Source organism: Narcine bancroftii, chromosome 3, assembly GCF_036971445.1.
Source record: "Narcine bancroftii isolate sNarBan1 chromosome 3, sNarBan1.hap1, whole genome shotgun sequence".
In the NCBI taxonomy this organism is placed as follows: Eukaryota; Metazoa; Chordata; class Chondrichthyes; order Torpediniformes; family Narcinidae; genus Narcine; species Narcine bancroftii.
This window is the reverse complement of record NC_091471.1, coordinates 86,308,593-86,331,571: the sequence shown is the minus strand read 5'-3', so window position 1 is coordinate 86,331,571 and position 22,979 is coordinate 86,308,593. Positions and strand designations below refer to the sequence as shown.

The 22,979-nt window shown below is 39.8% G+C and overlaps 1 protein-coding gene across 6 annotated transcripts in view; it reads right to left on the bottom strand.

Moving 5' to 3' along the window:
* Positions 1–22,979, bottom strand: part of LOC138757331 (zinc finger SWIM domain-containing protein 6) — a 238,162-nt gene that overhangs the window by 147,624 nt on the left and 67,559 nt on the right. The window contains exon 1 of one of the 6 annotated variants that reach the window (XM_069924475.1): positions 9,936–10,189. The exons of the other annotated variants lie outside the window; for them this stretch is intronic. Coding sequence (XP_069780576.1) covers positions 9,936–10,041 — 106 coding nt within the window. The 5' untranslated portion in view covers positions 10,042–10,189. Of the gene's footprint in view, positions 1–9,935; positions 10,190–22,979 lie in introns of those variants that run through there. 6 annotated transcript variants of the gene reach the window in all.

Sequence of the window (22,979 nt, the reverse complement as noted above, 5' to 3'; positions counted from 1 at the left end):
GCTAGAGTTCTTGCAGACATTTTCAATCTTTTACTGCTATGGTCAGAGGTCTCACCTGCTTCAAAAGGATATCCAAAAAAAGTAGGGTGACCTGCCTCAAAGACCATAAGCCGGTAGCACTTGTGTCCCCTGTGATGAAATGTTTTGAGAGGTTGGTTATGGAGCTGGGAAGGATCTGAACCCATATGAATTTTCCTATTGTCACAAAAGATCAATGGCAGATGCCACCTTGTTGACCTTCCAGTGGACTACAGGCCACAACTCATCGTTCATGACCATCATACGAGGACATCTCATGACCAAACCAAGGGACCTTTACAACTGGATTCTCAATTTCTTCATCCACAGACCCCACCCAGTGCTCTTTGGCAACATAACCTCCTCCTTACTGACCACCAATACAAGTATCCCAACAAGGCCATGTGCTCTATTCCCTGGACACCCATGACAGTGCAGCCTAAGTCAGCTCCAATGCAATCTTTTAATTCTGACATCACTATCGTTGTTGTCCAAATGACTTGAAATGATGACTCAAGATACAGGAATCAAGAATCTGCCTGGGTGATGCCAGAACATTAATACTGCTCTCAACTTCAAGGAGCTTACTGTTGATTTTAGCAAGGGAAGGGCCACACACCAGTCTGCATTGATGGGATGGAGCTGGAGAGGGTTTGCATATTCAAGTTTCTGTAAGTCCATATTTCAAAAGACCACTCTTGGAGCCAACACACATCAAGGAAACCATGAAGAAGGCACGCCTCTACATTCTAAGCCTGAGGAAATTTGCCAGTACATAATTATACATGCATAAATATTTTAAATAAATAAATATTTTAGGATGATTTATTTTGTTACAGGATACAATTCATCAGTCTCAGCCTGTGGGAAGAAGCTATTTCCCAACCAAGCAGTCCTAATTTCGATGCTCCTGTACCTCCTTCCTGATGATGGTAGATCAAAGAACCTATGTGATAATGGTAGGAATTTTAGTAATGCTTTGAGCTCTAGCTATGCAATGCTCCCACTGAATGTTATCAGGAGTGGAAAGGGAGACTCTAGTGATGATCTCAGCAGTTTTAATGATCCTCTGTATTGACTCCCAGTCCAATGCTTTGCAGCGACCGTACCACACAATGATGCAGCCAGACAGGACACACTCAATTAATGCTCCTGTAAAATGTCCAAATGGGGACTGGTAGCCTTGCCTTCCTTAATCTTCTTAGGAAATGCTGCATCTTCCTGACCAATGAGGTGTTGTGGGTCCAGGATAGGTCTGCTAGATGCACACCAATGAAATTTGTGCTCTCCACAAGGGAGACATTGATGTGAAGTGAAGAATGGTCAGTCTTTATCCTCCTAAAGTCCATAATCATCTCCTATGCCTCAAAGCCTCAGATTGTTGTTATGACACCATTTGATGAGCCTCTTGACTACTTCTCTGTAAAGAGGCGAACTATTATTGTATCATTCCACAAACCTGATGATTCTATTTGAACTGAATATGGCAATGCAGTCACAGGTAAGCAGCATGAACAGTAGGTGAGCTGAGCATACAGCCGAGGTGTGCCAGTCCTAAACATGATGGGACTTGAGGTTTTGCTACCAACTCAGCTGAATGTTGTTTTTCAGTCAAGAAGTCCAAGCTCGAGTTGCAGAGAGGGGAGTTGAGTCCCAGCAAAGGCAGTTCATCCATCAGCCTGAGGTGCAGTCATGTTGAATGCCAATCTGAAGTCAATGAACAACAGCCTGGCGTATAAGGCATCATTCCCAAGGTGGGTCAGGATGGAGGGGAGGGTTAAGGCTATATTATTTGTGGATGGTTTGCAATGGGTCCAATGTCACTGGAAGGCGAGATGTGATGTGTTCAATTAACAGTCACTCAAAGCACTTTATGATGGTGGAGGTCAGTGCCACTGAGTTATTCACTTACCATCGCTCAGTTGGGCACCAAGATGATGGTGGCTGCCTTGAATCCTGTGGGAACAGTGGATTGCTGAGAGATGTTGAAGATGTCCATTAGGACCCCTGTCTACTGGCCACACTTCTTGGCTAAATACGCATTTTTGGTTTACAGGCAATAAAAAGGATAATGGCACCTCATGTAACAATGGCTTTGGGAGCCAAAAGAAAGTGAAACTTTTTTTTAGGCAGGTATGTTTGTAACTGCATGGCTGCAGAAAAGCTTATTTTGTTTCGGAAATCCTCAATCCACCTTTTTAATGTGTCACTATAGTCATATTTGAAACCTGTTAGCTTTAATAGAGCACTGCTAATGGGTATTGCTTTGGTCTCAGAATCTTCTTTCCCCTGCTTTCAATATAATTAATAGAATCAAATGCTAGACTCTTAAAACAAAGTTCTTACAATAAACAGTTTTAGGTTTTTTTTCTGTTAATACAACAATTCACAAATGAATTGCTGATGCTCTTGCAGCCCAATAGTTACACTAGTGGAGTATTCGGTTTCCTGGTTAGGAGTCACAGAGGCTGTTGTTCAGACTTGCATTTCCTCAGGGGAACAAGTTCTGCCAGTAATGTTTAGATTTCAAATAGGAAGAACAATGCAATCAAGCGCACCTCCCAAGACTATTTTGTTTTTTTAAATCTCAAAATTTCCAAAACAAATAAACTGTACTGGATTTTTAATAGTTTTTGCTAAAAATCCAAGATATAATCTCATGTCCAAGATAACAGCAAGCATGTCAAGCAATGCATACCACTCAAAGGGAGTAATGACAACTGACAGAGCTTCAACAGAGGAAAATGTTCCATGTACCCTTCATCCTAACTGTTAAGCATGTAAAAAATTTGGTTGGGAGTGACAGATGTATAAAACAGCTGCTACACAACAGGCCAATGAATGGACCCAAACCAGGACATTCAGTAACACACAATGACCAGAGCTGCCTGCACTGGGACACTAACATTTCAGTAATCTGCTTTCCCACTGCTCACCAGGTAATATTTGCCAACCAGCATGGGCCCCAGTTCTTGAGCACACTTTTCACATGCAGAGACATCAGTTCTTTTGCTCCCTTTCCAACAGCAGGGACCCCAGTTCCTGTGACTCCCTTCACATTCAGTGTAACCCTGGCTCCTGGGCTTCCTTTAAACTAGCTAGAGTGCGGTTTTCCAGGCTTTCGTTAAATTTAGCAATACAGGTGATGCATAACGTCCATGCGAGCAATGTCTGTGGTCCCTTTAATAATGTGAATACATGTATGAATGAATGAATACATAATTTTTTAAAATAGCATTCACACAGCATCCACATCACATAATACCCAATTTCACAGAACTTACTATCGACATTAAGCAGCGCATACTGTCTATTTCAATGCTGTGCAATATCCAAAAGAAAAGCACATTTAACAAGTGTCAGGATATCGAAAGGAATAACATCCAAAACCAAGGTCCTGAATAGGTCAGATTATCAGAATGTTACTGAATCAGAAACTGTCTTTTCACAAGCATTCTACCAGTGCAGACAGAGTATGCAAGGAAAACCAGGGGAGTCTAGTCTTTGGCTGGGATGGGAAAAGAGTTGATGGTTATTCAGTATGTAGAAAATTTGGCAAGCTATTAATGGGGATGGAGCCAATAGTAGTTGAGTTGGAGGTAGGTAAAATAAACAGTCGTATGGAATTAGTTGCTAAACTGGAGTTACAGCAGGAGGATAAAGTCAGGTTGGGTGAAGACATCCTCTGAAAGAGAATTAAGTAGTAAGGTTACCTGCTCAAATTAAATTTCCCTCTTGGACATGTTCAATGAGACCTTCTAATCCATACAAGTAGTATGTGCCATGTGTGCATTGCTCACTATTGGTCACAACTACACCAGTCTTCTGCGCACAACACCTCACATTCGGTGAGGATCTGGAACGAAAATGACAAAACCCAATTCCCCAATTTTCAAATAGTACATTATGTGACCCATTTTTTTGGTGGGAAATTTAATTCCACTCGCTTTCCACTTTATAAAATGCAAAAAAAGCTGGAAACAAAGGAAAATGGCTGGAAATAAAGTTATGGTATGTTGCCAGAGTATTGAAGTGGGGAAAATTCAAAGTGGGAAGATCCACGCCAGAGGAGAGATGAACTGCACATTTGTGTCAGAGAGAGAGAAACTGCAGTTTTGGGTCTAAGGTGACTATAAAACAAATTTGATCTCAGTAATCCACAAGATGGAAGAGACAGCTATGAATTGATAGCATCAAGCAAATTGAAAAGCACAATTCATAGAAATATTGAAACAGTTGTTAAATCAAACCTCAAAATGGATTAATGAAATACCTGAATGTTAAGGATTTTGAATATTTTTTTTATAAATGAACTAGTAGTGAAAACCCATACTCTTTGAAATCAATGAGTCCCAATTAAGTTGAAAAACATACTGAAAAGTAATGAACTTCAAGTATTGATTAGAGATGAATTGTAGGGGAGGCTTGGTATTGGTGGAAATTCTGTATTTATGTATTATTAATTATGAGTTTTTGTATGACAGATGTGTGGTTGATGTATGATTTTAGTGTTTGAACTTGGTTTTAAAGTGGATTTCATTTGTTAAGTGCATGTATTGTGTTGGATTTGAATATATGTTTGGGGGTATTGTTTTGGTGTTGATATTTGTTTTGTTGTTGGTAGCTTTTTGTTGTTGGGTTTTATCTTTTTTTGTGGGTGGGGTTTTTTCTATTTTATTCACAACATTGTTGATTGGTTCTTCGCTCTTTATTTTGGGGGGAGGGTTGGACTAATTTTGAATTGGACGATTGGTGTTGTGTTGTAATTATTGGGGGGGGTTGATTTGTGTAGTTTAGTGATGTAGTATTCTAATTTTTATTATCTTGTTTTTTATTATTTCTTTAAATGTAATTTTTTATTTTATTCATGTCATAAAATTTTAAATAAAGTTTTAAAAAAAGAGATACGTAATATTACAAAATCCTGATTCTAATTAACCCGTCACAAGATCTATTAACTATTATAAAAGCCAAACAAGCTGATAGCTAGACCAGTAAATGAAGATGCATCAATTCTGAAAGATACCATGCTAGCATTTGGAGAGGGATAGGCTTCAGCAACTCCAGGACGTGAAGCTTGATGAGAAATCTTCAGTGCGGAGAACATTTAGCACACTAGACAGTTTTGGTTTCAACAACTACATTCTAGCCTTGGAGTAGGCCAGAACAAATTTCAACACAAGAAACAAGACGGAGCGATGTAGGGGTAGAATTGCATAACAGATGCTATTCGTTGTATTTTATTTTACATTGTCCAAAGTATAAAGAGCAATAAACTCATTAGAATCCATATCAATGGACAAAGAGCACATCTGTCAACTCCACAAATGAAACAAGAAAGTCTGCAGACACTGTGATAGGTAGAAACTCAGCAGGTCCCGCAACATTCATAGGAGGCAAAGATATTTAAGAAATGACGAGGGGCTAAGGCTCAAAACATTGACGACATCTTTGCTTCCTCTGGATGCTGCTGGACCTGCTGATTTTCTTCAGCACTTGTGTATTGTTAACTCTACAAGCTGCTGGAATGATCAGAAAGACTGGACATACACCGGGGCGAAAAAAAAATCACACAACAAAGGACTGTCCATTTTCTGGAATAATATACACACCAGGCTCAGTGGTTAGCACAACGCTATTGCAGCACCAGTGATAACAGTGCTGTCTTCAAGGAGTTTGTTCTTCCAGTGTCTGAGTGGGTCTCCTCTGGCTCACTCCCACCCTTCAAAACTTACAGGCAAATTGGGGGATTTGGGTAGCACATGGTCATGGACCGGAAGGGCCTGTTACCACATGGTATGTCAAAATTTAACATTTTAAATTTAAATAATTTTACAGAGAAGTTATCTTACAGAGAAAGCACTCTATTAAAGGTCTAGGAGCAGCCCAATACAAAATGGCAAATTTCAAGATTACAAGTATTCCATCTGAAGCACTCGCTTCAGCAAAAAAAGAAGCAAGCTCTGAGAGGTCAAACACATGTTCCACACCAATCACAGATCCCAAAAGCAAAACTACAAAAAGAAACTGCAGCAACAGGTGGCAAGACACTCAAATCTTCAAAGAGTTTACAGTTTAACTCTGGAATACGAAACAGAAAAAGGAACCACGCCAGAGATGAACTCTGGCATTTGTCGCCAAAAGTAAGATACAGTCATGCAGATACATCACTTACTAAATGAGATAGCAGGGTAAGATCAGGGACCAAAGAGGAAGTTAACATGTTTTCTTCACAAGTAGTTCAGGAACAGCCTAAAAGATTATAAACACAGCCAGCAAAAGATGTGATTGTTAAATCAGAGATGACAAGGAAGAAGTTGTTCAGCTGGCTAAATCCAGAATCATCACACTCAAAAATGTGCAAATGAGTCACTCCTAATGATGCAAATCCCATGGGTGTAAAGAAATGCAAGTTATGGGAGAGAAAAATTGGATTGGGGAGAGGCTATATCGAGAATGGCATCTACAATATGTTGACACAAGAAGCACAGCAATACACAGAAAACTGATAACTACTGTGATACCACATAGCCTCTGACGTTACATGGAAACATATTTGTGTGATTACCCACCACCAAGAATGACATCGTTTAGCTGCAAACTACTACCCCCAGTTTCCATTCTTCACCAATGAAATATCCAAGAGCCACAATTACCACAGCATTTGAACCCTATTTGCAAAACAAAAGATTTGAGAAACTAATGTTAAGCAAACAGAATTTAATTTATCATAGCAAATTTTGAAAATCTGGCAGAGCAATGCAATATCACCATTCCATTCTCAGTAAGGAAGAGCTTACAAGGCCCTTTATCCAATGCAGAGAACACAAACCCATACTGTATATTATTGTCAGTCTGTGCGACACCTGTTAAGATGGAAGTAATAAAAATCACCAGCCGAACTACTAAATAATAATAAAATCTAAGACAAATTTTCCCATGCAAGTGACATCTTTAACAAAAAGACTATAACCATCTGGAACACTGTCATGTTCCTACACTGGAATGTTCAATGAAACATGACAGTGCAAAAATGTCATTACACACATCTCCAATTTAAGTGGACAGTATGTTTGAGCCCCACTTATGAAAAGTGATTTTCACCAAAGGTGAAACAGCAGATGCAGAGACTCTTATTAATTCTATTTAAAAGAACCGAGACTGAAGCTTTATTACCACATATGCCAGTGTATAAAAACAGTACTTGAACTTTAAAAATGTCACCCTAAAAACCAGGGGTCATCTAAAACAGCAAGTATAAAATCTAAACCTAAACAGCAAAGTTTCAGTACTCCCCTGCACTAAGTATAAAATCCGAACCTTAACAGCGAAGTCTTAGCGCTCCCCCACAGGGTCCATCTGCCCGATCCAACTGTTGTTGGCTCTGTACGGGCTTTAAACAGCCTGTTAACAGAGACGATAGTTGTTTATTTTAAAATGTGCTAATAAAATTTAAACCTTTGCTGGGCAATTTGCTTTTAAAATATTGTGATATGATCACTCCACTGGTCAATGGGATAGTTGGTAAAGGACTATTGGTGAGTAAAGCTTGGGGCAGTCTTATACAGCAAGTATAGCTTAAAACCTACATTTTAGATGGAAATTCAAGGGTTGTCTTATACCTGGCATATACATACAGTATTCTCAAAAATTCCCAAAGCATATTTCTAAAGTGTAAACATCTGTTGTAAGAAAATGAAACAAGGCCTAACTACAAGGAATGCAATAAATTTTCACAAAATGATAAATGTCAGACAGGAAAATGGTAAATCTATTCAGCTCTGTTACAGCACATGAATTTTTTATATTCATCTAAAAAATGTCAATGCAATAATCCATCAGGACTATGCTGAGGTACAAGACTAAATTATGCTTTTGACTTCCTAGATGGACTGAGAGGGAGCACTGCCCACAAATGAAAAGGTTTTCCATTTGCCAAAAAAGCAGAATTTAATTTTGCTTTACATTTTCATTGTTTTTAAATTATTTAAATTCAAATTTAAAAAAAAATAAGCCAAATTTCCTAGAATCTTGAACATTTCATTTTCACTTTCAATTTGATCCTTTGCAATTTTTACCCATTTTTAATTTGATGACTACCTTCTAATATTGTACACATCCTACAATTACATCTGCATGTACAGTAATGAGATAGGTTTGGAGGAGGGCTAGGCAGTGAGACATAACCTTTCCAGTTCTGTGACCAAACATTCGGGAATGTCACTCAATAGGACTGAAGAGATCTATTTATTATTTCACAAAACTGCCAATAGATAGAAAGCATTAAGAAAAGCTGTTGTCATTTTCTTGAATTGTGCAGCAAATAAACCAGTAATAGTAATACATTAATACTTTACATTTAAACATTGTTCAAAGTTCAAATTTATTGTCAGAGTACATGCATGACATCACATACAACCCTGAGAATCTTTCCTGCAGGCCAGCCAGAATTTTTTCCTAGTAGTTCAAAAAAAAACTTGTACTGAAGAAAAGATGCATATGCGAAAGAAACAAAGGTAAACAAGAAGGGAGTGCAAACTATGCGATACAGAAAATAAATATTCAGAAAATAAATAATGTACAAAGTGAGTCCTGAAATGAGTTTCTGATTAAGTGTTGTTTAGGAGTTTGGTGGTGGATGGTTAGAAACTGTTCCTGAACCTGGTTCAGTACTTGTCTTGTTGCTGAGGACAGCAGTGGGGAAAAAAAGAGCACATCCTGGGTGATGTGGATCCTTGAAGATAGCTTCTGCTCTCCAATGGCAGCATTCCATGTAGATTTACTCGATGATGGGAGAGTTTCGCCTGTGATTTGCTGGGCTGTATCCAATATCTTTTGCAGGGCTTTCTGCTCAGAGATATTGCTGCCCCAGACCAGGCAGTCAGTCCATTTTCCACTACTCTGTAAAAGTTTGAAATTTTTATATATTGCAAGTCATCCAACAGGACATTTCCAGATATCAAGGGGAGCTTTAAATACAAGCAGCAAATTGATAGTGAAGTGAGGGACATCTTTCTACTGCAGAATCCCAGATATCACGCCAAGATCCCAAAAGCCTGGGCAACATTAAATTGTTACTGGAGATTCTTGCTCAAATCTGTAATGTTCTCAGGCATGGTTAGAATAAAATGACAAAATTAGTTGAAGGTTGCATAATGCCTTACTCAATATACATGGCAATTTTTATTGGTTGAGCATTGCCTGGTGTCTTTTTTTTAATATTGAAGAAAGCTAAAAAAAACTGCAGAGATTATACAGAATATTCATTTATAGCTGACATCATGTTTGTTATTTCATGATACAGAAAATGAGGTTATGCAGATATTGGTACAAGTTTCAAACACAAAAGTAATTTTCCCAAATGATTGTATTCAGAATACAAGCATCAAGTCTCTGTTCTGCTCATGTCTCAGCAATGAAAAGAGCTGAAGCATAAATGTATTCATGTGATGAGGAACAGAGGGGGTAAGGTGGGGGCAGGGGGGGGGGGGGAGGGGGGAGGGAAAATCACCAACCAATTTACCATGAAATGATGAATAATTTTCAAGAATTATTCCAATGTTTCAAAATTAAATGAAATATTTAATAAAAATCTAAAGACTGCTCAGATACTTGCAAGGCAGCAAACAGTACTTCCTCTTGTTCATTAGTCATCACAGGATCACTGAATCTGCAATATATCATACCATAGTGTATGCTGGCACCAGAAAAACAATCTTGCACTTATCACCAAGACCAAGGAGCGTATTGTTGATTTTAAAAAGGGAAGGCCAAAGAACCAACACCAGGTGCTATAGGTTTCTGAGAGGGGTGCTGGACAAAATAGTAACTGTCTGCCTTATGTAGACTAAAATTAATGAATTTCATGTATGTTACATTCTAAATGTAGTATTATGTGACAATAATGGAACCTTTACCTGTTAGCATTAATGGAATGGAGGTGGAGAGGGCTAGTACCTGCAAGTTCCTAGGAGTCCAAGCATACCAATGCCTTTGCTTTCTATTTCTGAGGAGATTTGGCATGTCATTGTATCAAACTTCTGTAGGTGCATCATGGAAAGTATACTGACTGGTTGCATCACCACCTGGCTTGGTAATTCAAGTGCCCAGGAATGGAGAAGTCAACAAACATAGCTGAGTCCATCATGGGCTCAGACCAACCATCCACTGAAGACAGCCAAGGCCCTTCCTCAAGGCAGCAGTCAACATCATAAAGGATTCCTGTCACCCTGGTTACACCCCTCTTCTCACTGTCAACTTTGGTAAGGAGTTACAAAAATCTGAACTCCACCTCTAGGTTCAAAAACAGTTTATTTCCAACAGCTATCAAGCTCTTGAATATACTAATCATAAAATACATTGACACCACAAAAGGGCCATCTGCACCATGGTAACACTATTTTTCTTGCACTAATTAAGTGTAAATATTTGTTATCTATATTTCATATTTACCTCTAATTTGATGTATACTATTTTTTTAATGTAGTACCTGTTCAACAATAGCAAAAATTCTAGCGAATATTTGTGTTGTACCATGGAAATGACAATAAGCATTACATTTCTGAAATACAAGTTTTGCTATGCATTTTCTTCACACCAAGTTTACAAAGTTAACAATTCTATTTTGAGTAGTAAGTCTAAAATTAAGCATCAGTTGAACACAAGAGATGCTTCAAATGTGAGGGGTTCTCTCAAAGTCAGTTAACCCCAGAGTCAGTTTGCCTTCTCAATTAGAATTCATGTGTAGCAGACAGAAAAAAAACAAATCAAATAATGGGACCAAGAAAAAAAAATCAGAAATTTCCACATTTTACTTCCCTCAAATTAACCATTTTTAAGGTACTTGCAAGGAAACTCAGAAGTTAAATCACATTTCACCCTTTGTTCCAAAAATCCATGACAAAAATCAGATAACCTGCATTAATAATTAAACTCTCAATAACTACTTTAAATCTTCAAGTTCGAGTTTATTATCATCTGATTGTACAAGTACAACCTGACGAAACAGCATTCTCTGGTCCTCAGTGTAAAAACATGCAAACACACATCCAGACAAACGATAACTGTGTGTGTGTGTGTGGATAAATATTTATTGTCGATGCGTACCCATGTCGATGCGTACCCATGTCGATGCGTACCCATGTCGATGCGTACCCATGTCGATGCGTACCCATGTCGATGCGTACCCATGTCGATGCGTACCCATGTCGATGCGTACCCATGTCGATGCGTACCCATGTCGATGCGTACCCATGTCGATGCGTACCCATGTCGATGCGTACCCATGTCGATGCGTACCCATGTCGATGCGTACCCATGTCGATGCGTACCCATGTCGATGCGTACCCATGTCGATGCGTACCCATGTCGATGCGTACCCATGTCGATGCGTACCCATGTCGATGCGTACCCATGTCGATGCGTACCCATGTCGATGCGTACCCATGTCGATGCGTACCCATGTCGATGCGTACCCATGTCGATGCGTACCCATGTCGATGCGTACCCATGTCGATGCGTACCCATGTCGATGCGTACCCATGTCGATGCGTACCCATGTCGATGCGTACCCATGTCGATGCGTACCCATGTCGATGCGTACCCATGTCGATGCGTACCCATGTCGATGCGTACCCATGTCGATGCGTACCCATGTCGATGCGTACCCATGTCGATGCGTACCCATGTCGATGCGTACCCATGTCGATGCGTACCCATGTCGATGCGTACCCATGTCGATGCGTACCCATGTCGATGCGTACCCATGTCGATGCGTACCCATGTCGATGCGTACCCATGTCGATATCGATATAGATTGATATCTATATATCTATATTTAAATAAATGTTTAATGAATAGTAGTCTCGGAGGATATGTATGAGCACTTCATTGAAATGTTCTTCAATCTAACTGGAAGGAAATCTCTGCAATCACAGGGAGAATGAACAAACTCCTTACAGACAGCGTCGGATTCAAACCTACGTTGCCGCCACTGTAATGGCGTTGTTCTGTGCTGCCCCATCCTAGTCCCTTCGAAATTGCCCTCACAATTATATTCTCAGTCTCAAGAACTCAATGATATCTTAATGCCGAAAACTTAGATGAGCTTTTCCCACTGAAACTAACCAAAATCTCTCACCATATTAGAAACATTTAGGAAGTTGAATGGTGCTGTTTTGCAAGATTTAGGGAAAGTTAATAGGGTTAAATCAATTCCAATTTTAAAAAAAACATTTAAAAGGGAACCATTTCCAGATAATCATGAATTTATGTACATGCTCTGACAGAATAGCAACAAAACATACTGCAAAGAATTCCACATCAACTGCATTTTATAGTAATGCATTATGTTTGTCAAGCAGAGCTGTACTTGTCAGCAATTTTGCAACAGCAAGGGAAAGAAACCAGAATATAATGGTGTACACTGCAATGATATTATGTAAAGCAAACCATTAAATGACTCTTTGGGAAGGTTCTTCATCACTTCATTTTAGAATGAAATACGCCTCAACTTGCATGAAATTTAATGTTTGCTTTCTTAAACCTCATCATGTATTATTCTTTGGAGCCGACCAGAGTCAATCCCATCAATCCCTTGGCTTTTACAACTCTCCCATCAAATACCAGAATACAGTCATCTATATCTGAGCTAACATCAAACACTTCATTCATTAAAACCCAGAGTATAAATTTATATATAAAAGTGCAACTGGACACTCAAGAAACTAGTCTTGTGCTGTTTGATCATTTGCACAAAGTTAAAAGTTGGGGAAATGCATTCTGTATAATATATTTCCCTTTCAAATATTCTAGAAAAGAGTATACCCCTTCACAAAAATAACATGCCAATCCAATCTTAAAATACAACTCTCCTTTAATCCAAGAATAAGTAGTCCCAGATTTAGAAGACCTAGAAGTTGACTGCTCGCACAAGAGGGGCTGCAAGGTGACAGAAGCATACCAACAGGTCAAAAGGTTGCTTCGTTTGTAATCGGTTTGTTTAGAAGGATAAAGTAGTAATCTTGATGAATATGGAATGGAACGTGCAATTACAATGCATCTTGTATAACCAATGGCCAAACAAATCAGCTTGTTGAGATCAATTTCTGGATCTCATTTAACAAATGGAGATAATACAGGTTTCAATGCATTCACAGCTATTTCAATCACAAAGAGTGGAAAGATGTTTTAAAAAGTTTCACAGCTGGTCTCCAGCTTTATTCTCTGACTCAACCCCAATGAGAGCTTACCCATGTTATCACTATTCTCCCTTACCATACTGATACTCAGCAGAGATATTACATTTTACATGTGTGCTGTTATACATTGATGTAACTATGCAGAGGCTAGAGGTGGGACATGAATGTGGAATTCCATTTTCATAAAATGTCTCATCTGCTCACAATTGCATATTACTGAAATCTCAGAGACAACTTGCCAAAGCAAACACATCTACAAATATACTTCAAATGTAAATCAGAGACTGCAGACTCCAAACACCAGGGAAACTTAGAAGGTCAGGCTTCTGAAGGAAACTCATTTGTGAAATCTGATATCCTTAAAGAGACTGAATAAGGGAGATGATATTTCATTTCGTTCATTTGGCAGAAAGACTGTCTATACCAGGGGTGTCAAACTCAAATTCACAGAGGGCCAAAATTAAAAACTTGGACTAAGTCGTGGGCCAAACTAAATATTTATTGAAAATTTTCAACAACATCTGCATGTTTTCTCTTCTTTCAACATATGTAATGTTAAACTTTTTCTTATTTAAAATAAATGTTTAATAATAGTTTTGGTTAAACTCTTTCCAGAAGAAGCATTAACAAATGAGAAATAAAATATTCAATAAATAATATTTCTCTATAGCCTTTAAGCTCCTTTTAAATGTATTTTTTTTCCACAAGCCAACAAGTCAAAAACATAACTTGCTTCAATGAAAATCCAATCTTTCAACTATGAACAGTCCAAAGTTAACCAAAGAAAATATTAATCCAAGCTTAGCTTGCTCCACTGTGATTTACTCTGATGCACCTGGGTCTAAACCAGATACTTGGTATCTCTTCTTAGATGCAAGTTCATCAAACTCTGAGGTCAGAGTTTGCCTCCCACCTGTCTTGAAAGGTCCTGTTTTCTGTCTTTGGTTTGGCCATTTTTCGTAAGGGGTTTATTACATGCGAGTTAGGCGACAGGTCGCAGATGTTAATGAAAGTAAAGAGAGGAGGTGGGGGGATTAGCGGGCTGAGGGGCCAGCGCCAATGCATTTGCAAAGCATTCTGGGATTTGTAGTATTAGCTGTGCATGCACTATACTGCCGTGGTGGCCAGCGTGCTGGGCCAGCTCTAATACATATTTGATATGATCTTGCGGGCCAAATATAATTATATCACTGGCCCGCGGGCCTGAGTTTGACATGTGTGGTCTATAGTGTGGGACTTTAAGCAGAAGAGTCCGATTTCACCCCTTCTGCTATATCATCAGTCAATTACACATTCATTCTCATTCAAGAAGGTTTTATCAACCTCCACTACTTTCTTGAACACAGCCATTCAGTCCCATTGACTACACTCAGTGAAAATGTCCTCATCTTCTCCTTTCACTCCCCCAATTTCCCCCACATCCAAGGTAAATCCATGGGAACATGCAAGGACCGCAGCCGCACTTGCCTTTTTGTGGGCCATGGGGAACAATCCTTGTTCCAATTGCACTCAGGTCCACTCCTCAACTCTTCCTTCACCATATCAACAAGTCTATTGGTGTTACCCCTGTTCAAGATTCAATTTATTATCATTGTAATAAAACAGTGTCATATGAAATGTCTTTTCGTCTGCTGCAAGATAGACAGATTTGCCACTGGCAGAAATTGCCTAAGCACCTCTTACAGTTCTTACAGTCAGAGAGATAAGCAAAAGAGAGTCCTCCAGGGTCACCAAGTAGCTGTACTTCACCCAGCACCTCTGCAGCCACACAGAGTCCAGTCCAAACTATTGGTAATCCAAGCTCCAGATCCAAACCTCCAACATGATCAGGAACCCTTCAGCACTTCCTGCCATCCCAGTTCAGATACCTGGAACCCCTCTGGCTAGTTCGCGTCAGTCTCCAGTGGTATGCAGCCCAGCACAAGTCTTCCGACAGCAGTCTCCAGCAGCCCACATCTTCCGCGGGCTCCTTGCCTTGAGACTCCAGCAGCCCACCACATGCACTGGTCCTCAGCTGCAGACCTCCTCACTGGTCTGTCATAGCGGTCACCGTCCTCACAGGTCAGGGGGGCACGATCACCCATCCTCTGGTGCCCTGTTCCAGCCTCCACTTCCCCAGTCTGCTGCTAATTAGTAGATGCTGCCATCTTGGGTGCAGACTCGCGGTCACGGGATTTCAAATAAAAACCCCCATCGGCTCTCTCAACAGGCCATTCAAAGCCCGTTCAGAGCTGATGACATTCAATTGGGTGGCTAGACCCTGCAGGAGTGCTGCATCACTGCTCCCTGGGTCCGCACCAGTGGTAGCACTGCCATTAGAGTGGCTACAGCAGCACCGCCATCCTGAAACTTAACAATTTAATTAAATTCACTGCCAACTTCAATGTAGCACATGACTGTTTCTGACACCTCTCTCCCCTCTTCATTCTCAGGGAACAAACTATCTGCAAGTCTATTACAAACTCACCAACTCTCACTGCTATCTGGATTACACCTAGACTATTCCCATCTTTTCACATAAGAATGCCATTGCTTTCTCCCAATTCCTCTCCTTCCTTTGTATCTGTTTTGAGGATGAGGCAATCCACTTCAGGACACCTGGAATGTCCTATTTCTTTAATAAAGATGGATTCCCCATTACTGTCATTCACAAAGCCAACATCCCCATCTCATACTCTTACTCCCTCCCACCAAGCAGAACAAGGACAGAGTGAAAACAAAATGCTGGAGAAACTCAGCTGGTCAAACAGTGTCAGTTATGCAGCAAAGGTTTTTAAAAAATTGACGTTTCGGGCTTGAACCTTTCTTCAAGGTATGGACAAGGACAGAACCCATCTAGTCCTCACTTTCCACCCCACAAGCTTCTGCATCATCCTCTGACAACTTCAGTGTGATCCTACTACCAGCCAAATCTCTCTCCCTCCCCCCCCCCCCCCCCCCCCCACCTAAACCCCAATCCAATTTTTGCAGTATTAGGCCTCTCCATAATCTGCTTTTCCTTTCCCACCATCCTTCCACCCTTTAGGGCATTTCCCACTCCAATCACACCTCTCCTCTCAGCTCCATCCAGGGTCACAAACAAACCTTTAGGCAAAGCAGAGTTCACATGCACATTGCCCAACCTAATGCACTGCATTCTGTGTACTTGGTGCGACCATCTCTACATAGTGAAACCAAACACAGATTGGGTGATTGCTTTGCCAAACACCTACTTTAGTAGGTATGAACTTGAATATCCTGCAGCCAACCATTTCAACTCTGCTGACCATCTCAACACACATTTGTCCTCAGCCACATCCATTGTTAGGGCACAGCCAAACGTAAACTTGAGGAACAATTTTAGAGAATGCCCATGCCCATCTGGTTCCAGAGTTTCCATCTTTTCTTTAGCGACTCCTGTACTATATTTACTTTTTTCTCTCCTCTGACTTTTCTTACCCCTGCACCATTCCCTGTTGCAAGCCTATTTTCCCCCTTTATATATGGACTTCCATTTTTTTTTATCTTGGTCTTGACAAAGGGTCCCAATCTGAAATGTTGACCTTTTTTCTACCCACTAATGCTGACTGACCTGAGTTCCTCCACTAAATCTTTGCTTGTGACGAGAGAGATCAAATCTGGATACCTTAATCTTCATCACCCTTTTTCAAAGCAGTCCAATTAAAAGTGGCCAATGGTGTGGACTTTCCCAGAATATAGCATCTCTAAATGAAACACCATATGAAGAGGTGAAGTATGAAGAAAGCTGACCACAATCTGAAAGATATCACACTTCAGAGTTGTTTTATTGTTTACTTTAAGGCAAATCAGACACAGCCTCTATTAGGTCCAAACAGATATTCTGATATTTAGGAGAGAAAAAAAACACAGAAATGCTGGAGAAACTCAGCAGGTGAAACAGTGCCTTTATGTACCAAAGGTAAAGGTACATCACCAACGTTTTAGGCTTGAGCCCTCATCAAGGTGTGGGGGAACATGAGAGATGTCAGAACAAAAGGGGGAAGGGGGGTTATGAGGATGGAAGATGATAGGGGGAGGGGGGGAAGAAGGACCGCAGGAAGTTTGGGGAGGGGGGGTGGGAAGGAGTCTAGGTTGGGTGGAGAGAGAAAGTAAGTAGAAAGAAAGTGGAATAACTAGTTAAGGGGGGAAGGGAGGAGAGAAAAGGCAAGCTGATTAGTGGAATGCAGTGAACTCAATGTTCATGCCCTGGGGTTGGAGGGTGCCAGACGAAAAATGAGGTGTTGCTCCTCCAATCTGCGGCTAGTCAGGGTCGGGTAGTGTGAAAGGCAATGGACAGACATGCGAGCTTGAGAGCATGTTTTCAGAATTGAAATGGTTGGCTACAGGGAGGTCGCTTTTGTTGCAGTTGGAGAGGAGGTGCTGGGCAAAGCGATCTCCTAATCTGCGACCAGTCTCTCTGATGTAGAGAAGGTCACAGAGGGTGCCTCGGATGCAGTAAATGAGTTATTTGGAGGTACAGTTAAAGTGTTGCTTCACCTTAAAGATCCATTTAGGACCTCAAACTGAGGTAAGGAAAGAGGTGTGGGTGCAGGTATTACACCTCCTATGACCACAGTGGAAGGTGCCGGGGGGCGATGGGTGGGGAGGGAAGAGTGCACAAGGGAGTCTCGGAGGGAGTGGTCCTGACGGCAGGCAGAGAGGGGAGTAGGAGAAATGTGTCTGGTAGTGGGGTCCTGTAGTAAGTTCCGTAAATTCCAGTGCATAATGTGTTGGATGTGAAGGCTGGTGGGGTGGTAGGTGAGGATGAGGGGGATTCTGTGTTTATTGTTTCTAAGGTCTATTGTTTCTGGTATTTAGGAGATTGATTATCATGGAACAAGAATGAACAACTTGGAAGTGTTTGCCAAAAAGGACTGCTCATATTTCTACTATCTGTTTGTTTTTCCTCTTGCTTTTATCTGGTGATATTCCAATTCTTCCAAAGAAAAACAATTTGAACATGAAATATCAGGAGACCCCAATACAATTTCAATTATACAAAATCTCAAAATCTTGCATGTTCAAAGCACAAATGAAATTAAGAATTTTCAATTGTGACAAATTGAGTAACATAATTTAATATAATTTCCTCTATTGTACAGGACAAATTATTTATTGAAGGAGATTGGATTGAGATGGGATATGATGGGGTTTGGAGAAAGTGGGTAGAACAAGGTAGGGGGCATAGGGAATGGTCTGGGTAGAATGGGTATAGTGATATTGGAGCAGAGGGGTCTGAGCACAAGAATTACAGTGAAATTTTACACACACAACAGAGTGCCAATAACATAAGTAGAATCTGCAATATCAAATAAAGAAATAGTATTACTTTAAATTGGGACGATCCTTTAAAAATTGTGATGCGATGGGAATCTATGCTTACATTTGTGTTTTGAATTTAAGGTTAAAGAGGAAATTAAGATTCAACTTTTGTTCAGAAGGCTTTCAGAGAGACTCATTTCTTAAAACAAATGCAGCATTCTTCACAAAAACAAACAAACTGCAGGAGGAACAAAACAGTCAGGCAGCATCAGTGAGAAGAAAAACTGCCAATATTTTGTTGGAACCCTTAATTACCAAAACCAAACAGACCATTTTATCCTCCTACTGATGCTGCTCGATGCTCGACCTGCTGAGTTCCTCCAGCAGACTGTTTGTTTTTGCTCCAGATTCCAGCATCTGCAGTCTCTTGCATCTCCAGCATTCTTCGTACTTTCTAGAGTTCAATATCTTTTTCAATTTCTTCTTTGTTCATAAAAAAATTCAATAGGATGCAACAATATTTAAACAAACATTTTTGCAGCTAGTTAAGGATATTAGCATTACTTAACATTAGTTCAGTCATCACCAATTTTCAACCTTAGAAAAACATTGTTGATGGCGTTTGAAACAGCGTTTAAATTTAGTTTACTAATGGCAGCACAGTTTGAGGAGATACTATCTCAGTGTCAGAGATGCAAGTTGGCCCCTCACCCCAGAGCTGCTTGTGTAGAGTCTGACATTCTCCCTGCAACTGCGTAAGCTTCATCCAAGTCCTCTCTTCATTGCATGATGCAAGCCACATACAAAGGTCACCGTCAGAATGTGAGCCTTGAGAAAACAATGGGAAGCTGGAAGGACTCAGCAGCTAGACAGCATCCATTCTCATTCTAACATCTGCCTTTTTTTTCCTTTCTCTGTAATGTGGGCCACATTGGGCACATTTCTTCCTCAGGAAGTTTACATTATCAACGTTGTGAAGCTATCTCTATTTTTGTGTTCCAGATGAAGAAGAAATGGTCTTGAGTGATGGCTTTGTTTTACAGATCACTCTGAAGGAGGATGGATAGGCATATCCTATGAAGATGCAACAAACCATGACACCAGGTCTGGATTTTAAACCTAACTAAATGCACGCATACTTCAGAAATTGAAGCTCAATTTTCATCATCATAGAACAGTAATATCTTTGCTGCTTTTGCTCATTGCAAATTTTGATCGATATTTTCATTGTAGAAATTTCCTTGAGAACTCCAGAGCTATTGGAATTTCTGAAAACTGAAATGTTAAATATTAGTCAAACTTAGACTATGTCTGTAAGGAGTTTGTACGTTCTCCCCGTGCCTATGTGGGTTTTCTCTGGAGGCTCCGGTTTCCTCCCACCCTTCAAAAATGTAACGGTGCAAATTCGTAGGGCCGAATTGACCTGTTACAGTACTGTATGTCTAAATGTTAAAATTGGAGAAATGCAGATGTAAAACCACTGTACAAGAAAGGAAAGAAAATTGGGAACACCCGACTTTTTATCCTAAAAAGGATAAAGAACACACCATGTCATTCTTAGTTTAAATGGAGTCCAATGTTTCTGAAAGTTAAAAATTGAGAGCCTTTAAACAGAAAATGTCCTGGTTGGGTTTTTTTAAAACCTCAGCTTCACTTTCCTTCCACATCCCAAGATCCATCAATTCCCCCAATATCAGAAACTATTGCTCTCAGTTTGGAATGTACTCCATTACTAAACCTTCACAACCTTTTTGGGAAGAGAATTTCAAAATTTTATTCGCTCAAGCTGAATCCATTTTTTGTCATGTCAGTATGAAACAGCTTTCCTGTTACTCTGTGCTCCTTAGCTTGTGGAAACAAACATTCCCCTGTTGCCTGTCCTAGTGAGTGAATATTCCAGCATTTGTAGTTTTACTTAATTTTTCACCCTCTCAACCTTGTTCTACTCAATATCTCCACTCATCACAAACCTTCCATTCCAAGAACCAATCCAATGAATCGTCACACTCTCTCTAAGACAAGTATATCCATTCAGATAACAAGACAAATATACTATTTCACATGCAAGTTCACAAAAGCCTATTATAATTGCAATAAGACATACTTACTTCAAATCCTCTAGTAACAATAAGAAAAATTCAAGGTGTCCCTCATGTTAACCTTCAATGACATGGGTAAAAAGGCTCCCCCAAGTCCCTCAACATTAATTTCAAAATTTCCAACCATTTAACAATGATCTCATTTTCTGCTTTATCCACAAAAGTGAATGTCCTTGCATTGTCTCCATTATATTCTATCTGCCATGCTCACCCTTGAAGACTCTTCATATCCCCCTTCCTGCACATAATCCCATCTAGTTTCGTTTCATTAGAAAACACAGCCAAATCATCAATATGATTGCGAATGGCTGGGGTCAAGGCACTGATCCCTGTTGTTCCCTACTAGTCACAGACTGCCAGCTAGAGAAAGATCTATTTATTCCTCTTTATACACAAATTGCTGGAGAAACTCCACATGTGACAGTATCTTATAGGAAGCAAAGAGTAACCAATGTTTTGGGCCAGAACTCTGTCAAGGTATTCCTATTCATTGCTTTTGATACATTAAACAATTCTCAATCCATGCAAGCATACCAACCCAATTCCACATGCTGCAGCTTTGCCAGCCAACCTCCTAGGATTTATCAAAATCCTTCCCAATTTTAAATTCACCACATCCACTAGTTCCTCCTTTCATTGATTCCACTTATCACACCCTCAAAAACTAATTGCTTAATCAAACTTAACTCAAGTGAAAAAAATCCAGTTTCTATGGTTAATTCTATTCTTTGTTTCTTTGTGTACTCCTGCATATATTAAATATGTCTGCATTTTTCCAACTGTTGAGGTTTGGCGAACAAGTTAGTTGTTCCTAATTTTCTTTCCTTTCTTTCTTGTATAGTGATATTACATCAGCGTTTCTCGAATTTTAAAATTTAGATATACAGCACTGTAGCAGGTCAATTCGGCCCTACGAATCCATGCTGCCCAATTTACACAGTGTTACATTTTTGAAGGATGGGAGGAAAACGAGCTCCCAGAGTAAACCCACATAGACACAGGGAGAATGTACAAACTCCTTACAGACAACGCAGGATTCAAAGCCAGGTTCATTCTTGATTGCTGACACTATGAAGGTGTGGAATGAACCGCTATGATAACCGTGCTGCCCTGAAGGAATTATCCCATAATTCTAGAGAATCTATAACCAATGCACCTGCTAGTTCTTCTCTGGTACGTAAATTATTGGCTTTCAGCTTCCCAATTTCTCAAATACGATTTTTTTTTAAAAAACCAATATCAATTCCTTCAGATCCTTTTTCAAAATAACTGTTTGGTTCTGGCAGATTTTTGAGTCTTTTTTCTGTGAAACTTGTTCAGATAAGTGGAAATTTATAATTGGGAGTACTTCAAGATCCAACTATACAAAAGTGATATGGTTCATTAATGTACAACTATGGTTAAATTTATAAACATAGAAGGATGCAACTATTAATGGTCATTGATGGGAAAAGGCTCAACTGGGTTCCCTCTACACTCTTCCCTCCACCTTCAAGCTAATTTATATTTTAATCCTCGTGTTTGTTCAGCCCGAGAAAGTATGATTCTAAACCCAAAATCTCTTTTAATAAATTCCAATCTTACAAGTTAAAACCTTAAGCAGTAAATTCCCCGATGAACAATGACAATAGCTTACTTATTATTTTGTGTTAAACTAAAACTCATTCATAATCGTTCCACGCTACAATGTGATAGAAATGAGAGAACATCAAAATTTGCTGCAAAACACACCATACTAATTTCAAATTAAAATTTGTTCTTTAACAGTGAATAAATATACTGTTTTCCTTATTCTATCTTGCAGTAACCTACCAACTGAGCATTTTTCCTGAGATGATCCAAGTCTGTATATGCAAATCATGAGCTTCATCAGATACCAGCTTCATAAGATATCAGAGGATCTTTCCTGGACCTAAAACACTAATGGTGTCATGAAGAAAACACTTCAGCACCTCAACTTTCTCAGGAGTTTATGAAGGTTTAGTATGACATCAGAAACCCTGGCAAATTTCTACAGATGTGTGGTGGAGAGTGTGCTCACCGGCTGCAACATGGTCTGGTTTGGGGACACCAATACTTGTAACCCATAAAGCCCTGTAAAAGGTAGTGGACACAGCCCAGGATATCACTGGAAAACCCCTCCCAGGAAACTATGCCGGAGAGCAGCAGCAATCATCAAGGATTCACACCACCATCAGGAAAGAGGTACAAGCATCACAAGAATCACACCACCAGGTTCAGGAACAGCTGCTAACCCTCCACCATCAGACCTCTCACTAACAAACTCCATCAGATTTATTATCAGAGTACACACATGACATCACATACAACTCTGAGATTCCTCTTTCATGCGGCTCGGCAGAATTACCATGAATTGGTAGATAAAAAAATAACTGTACAC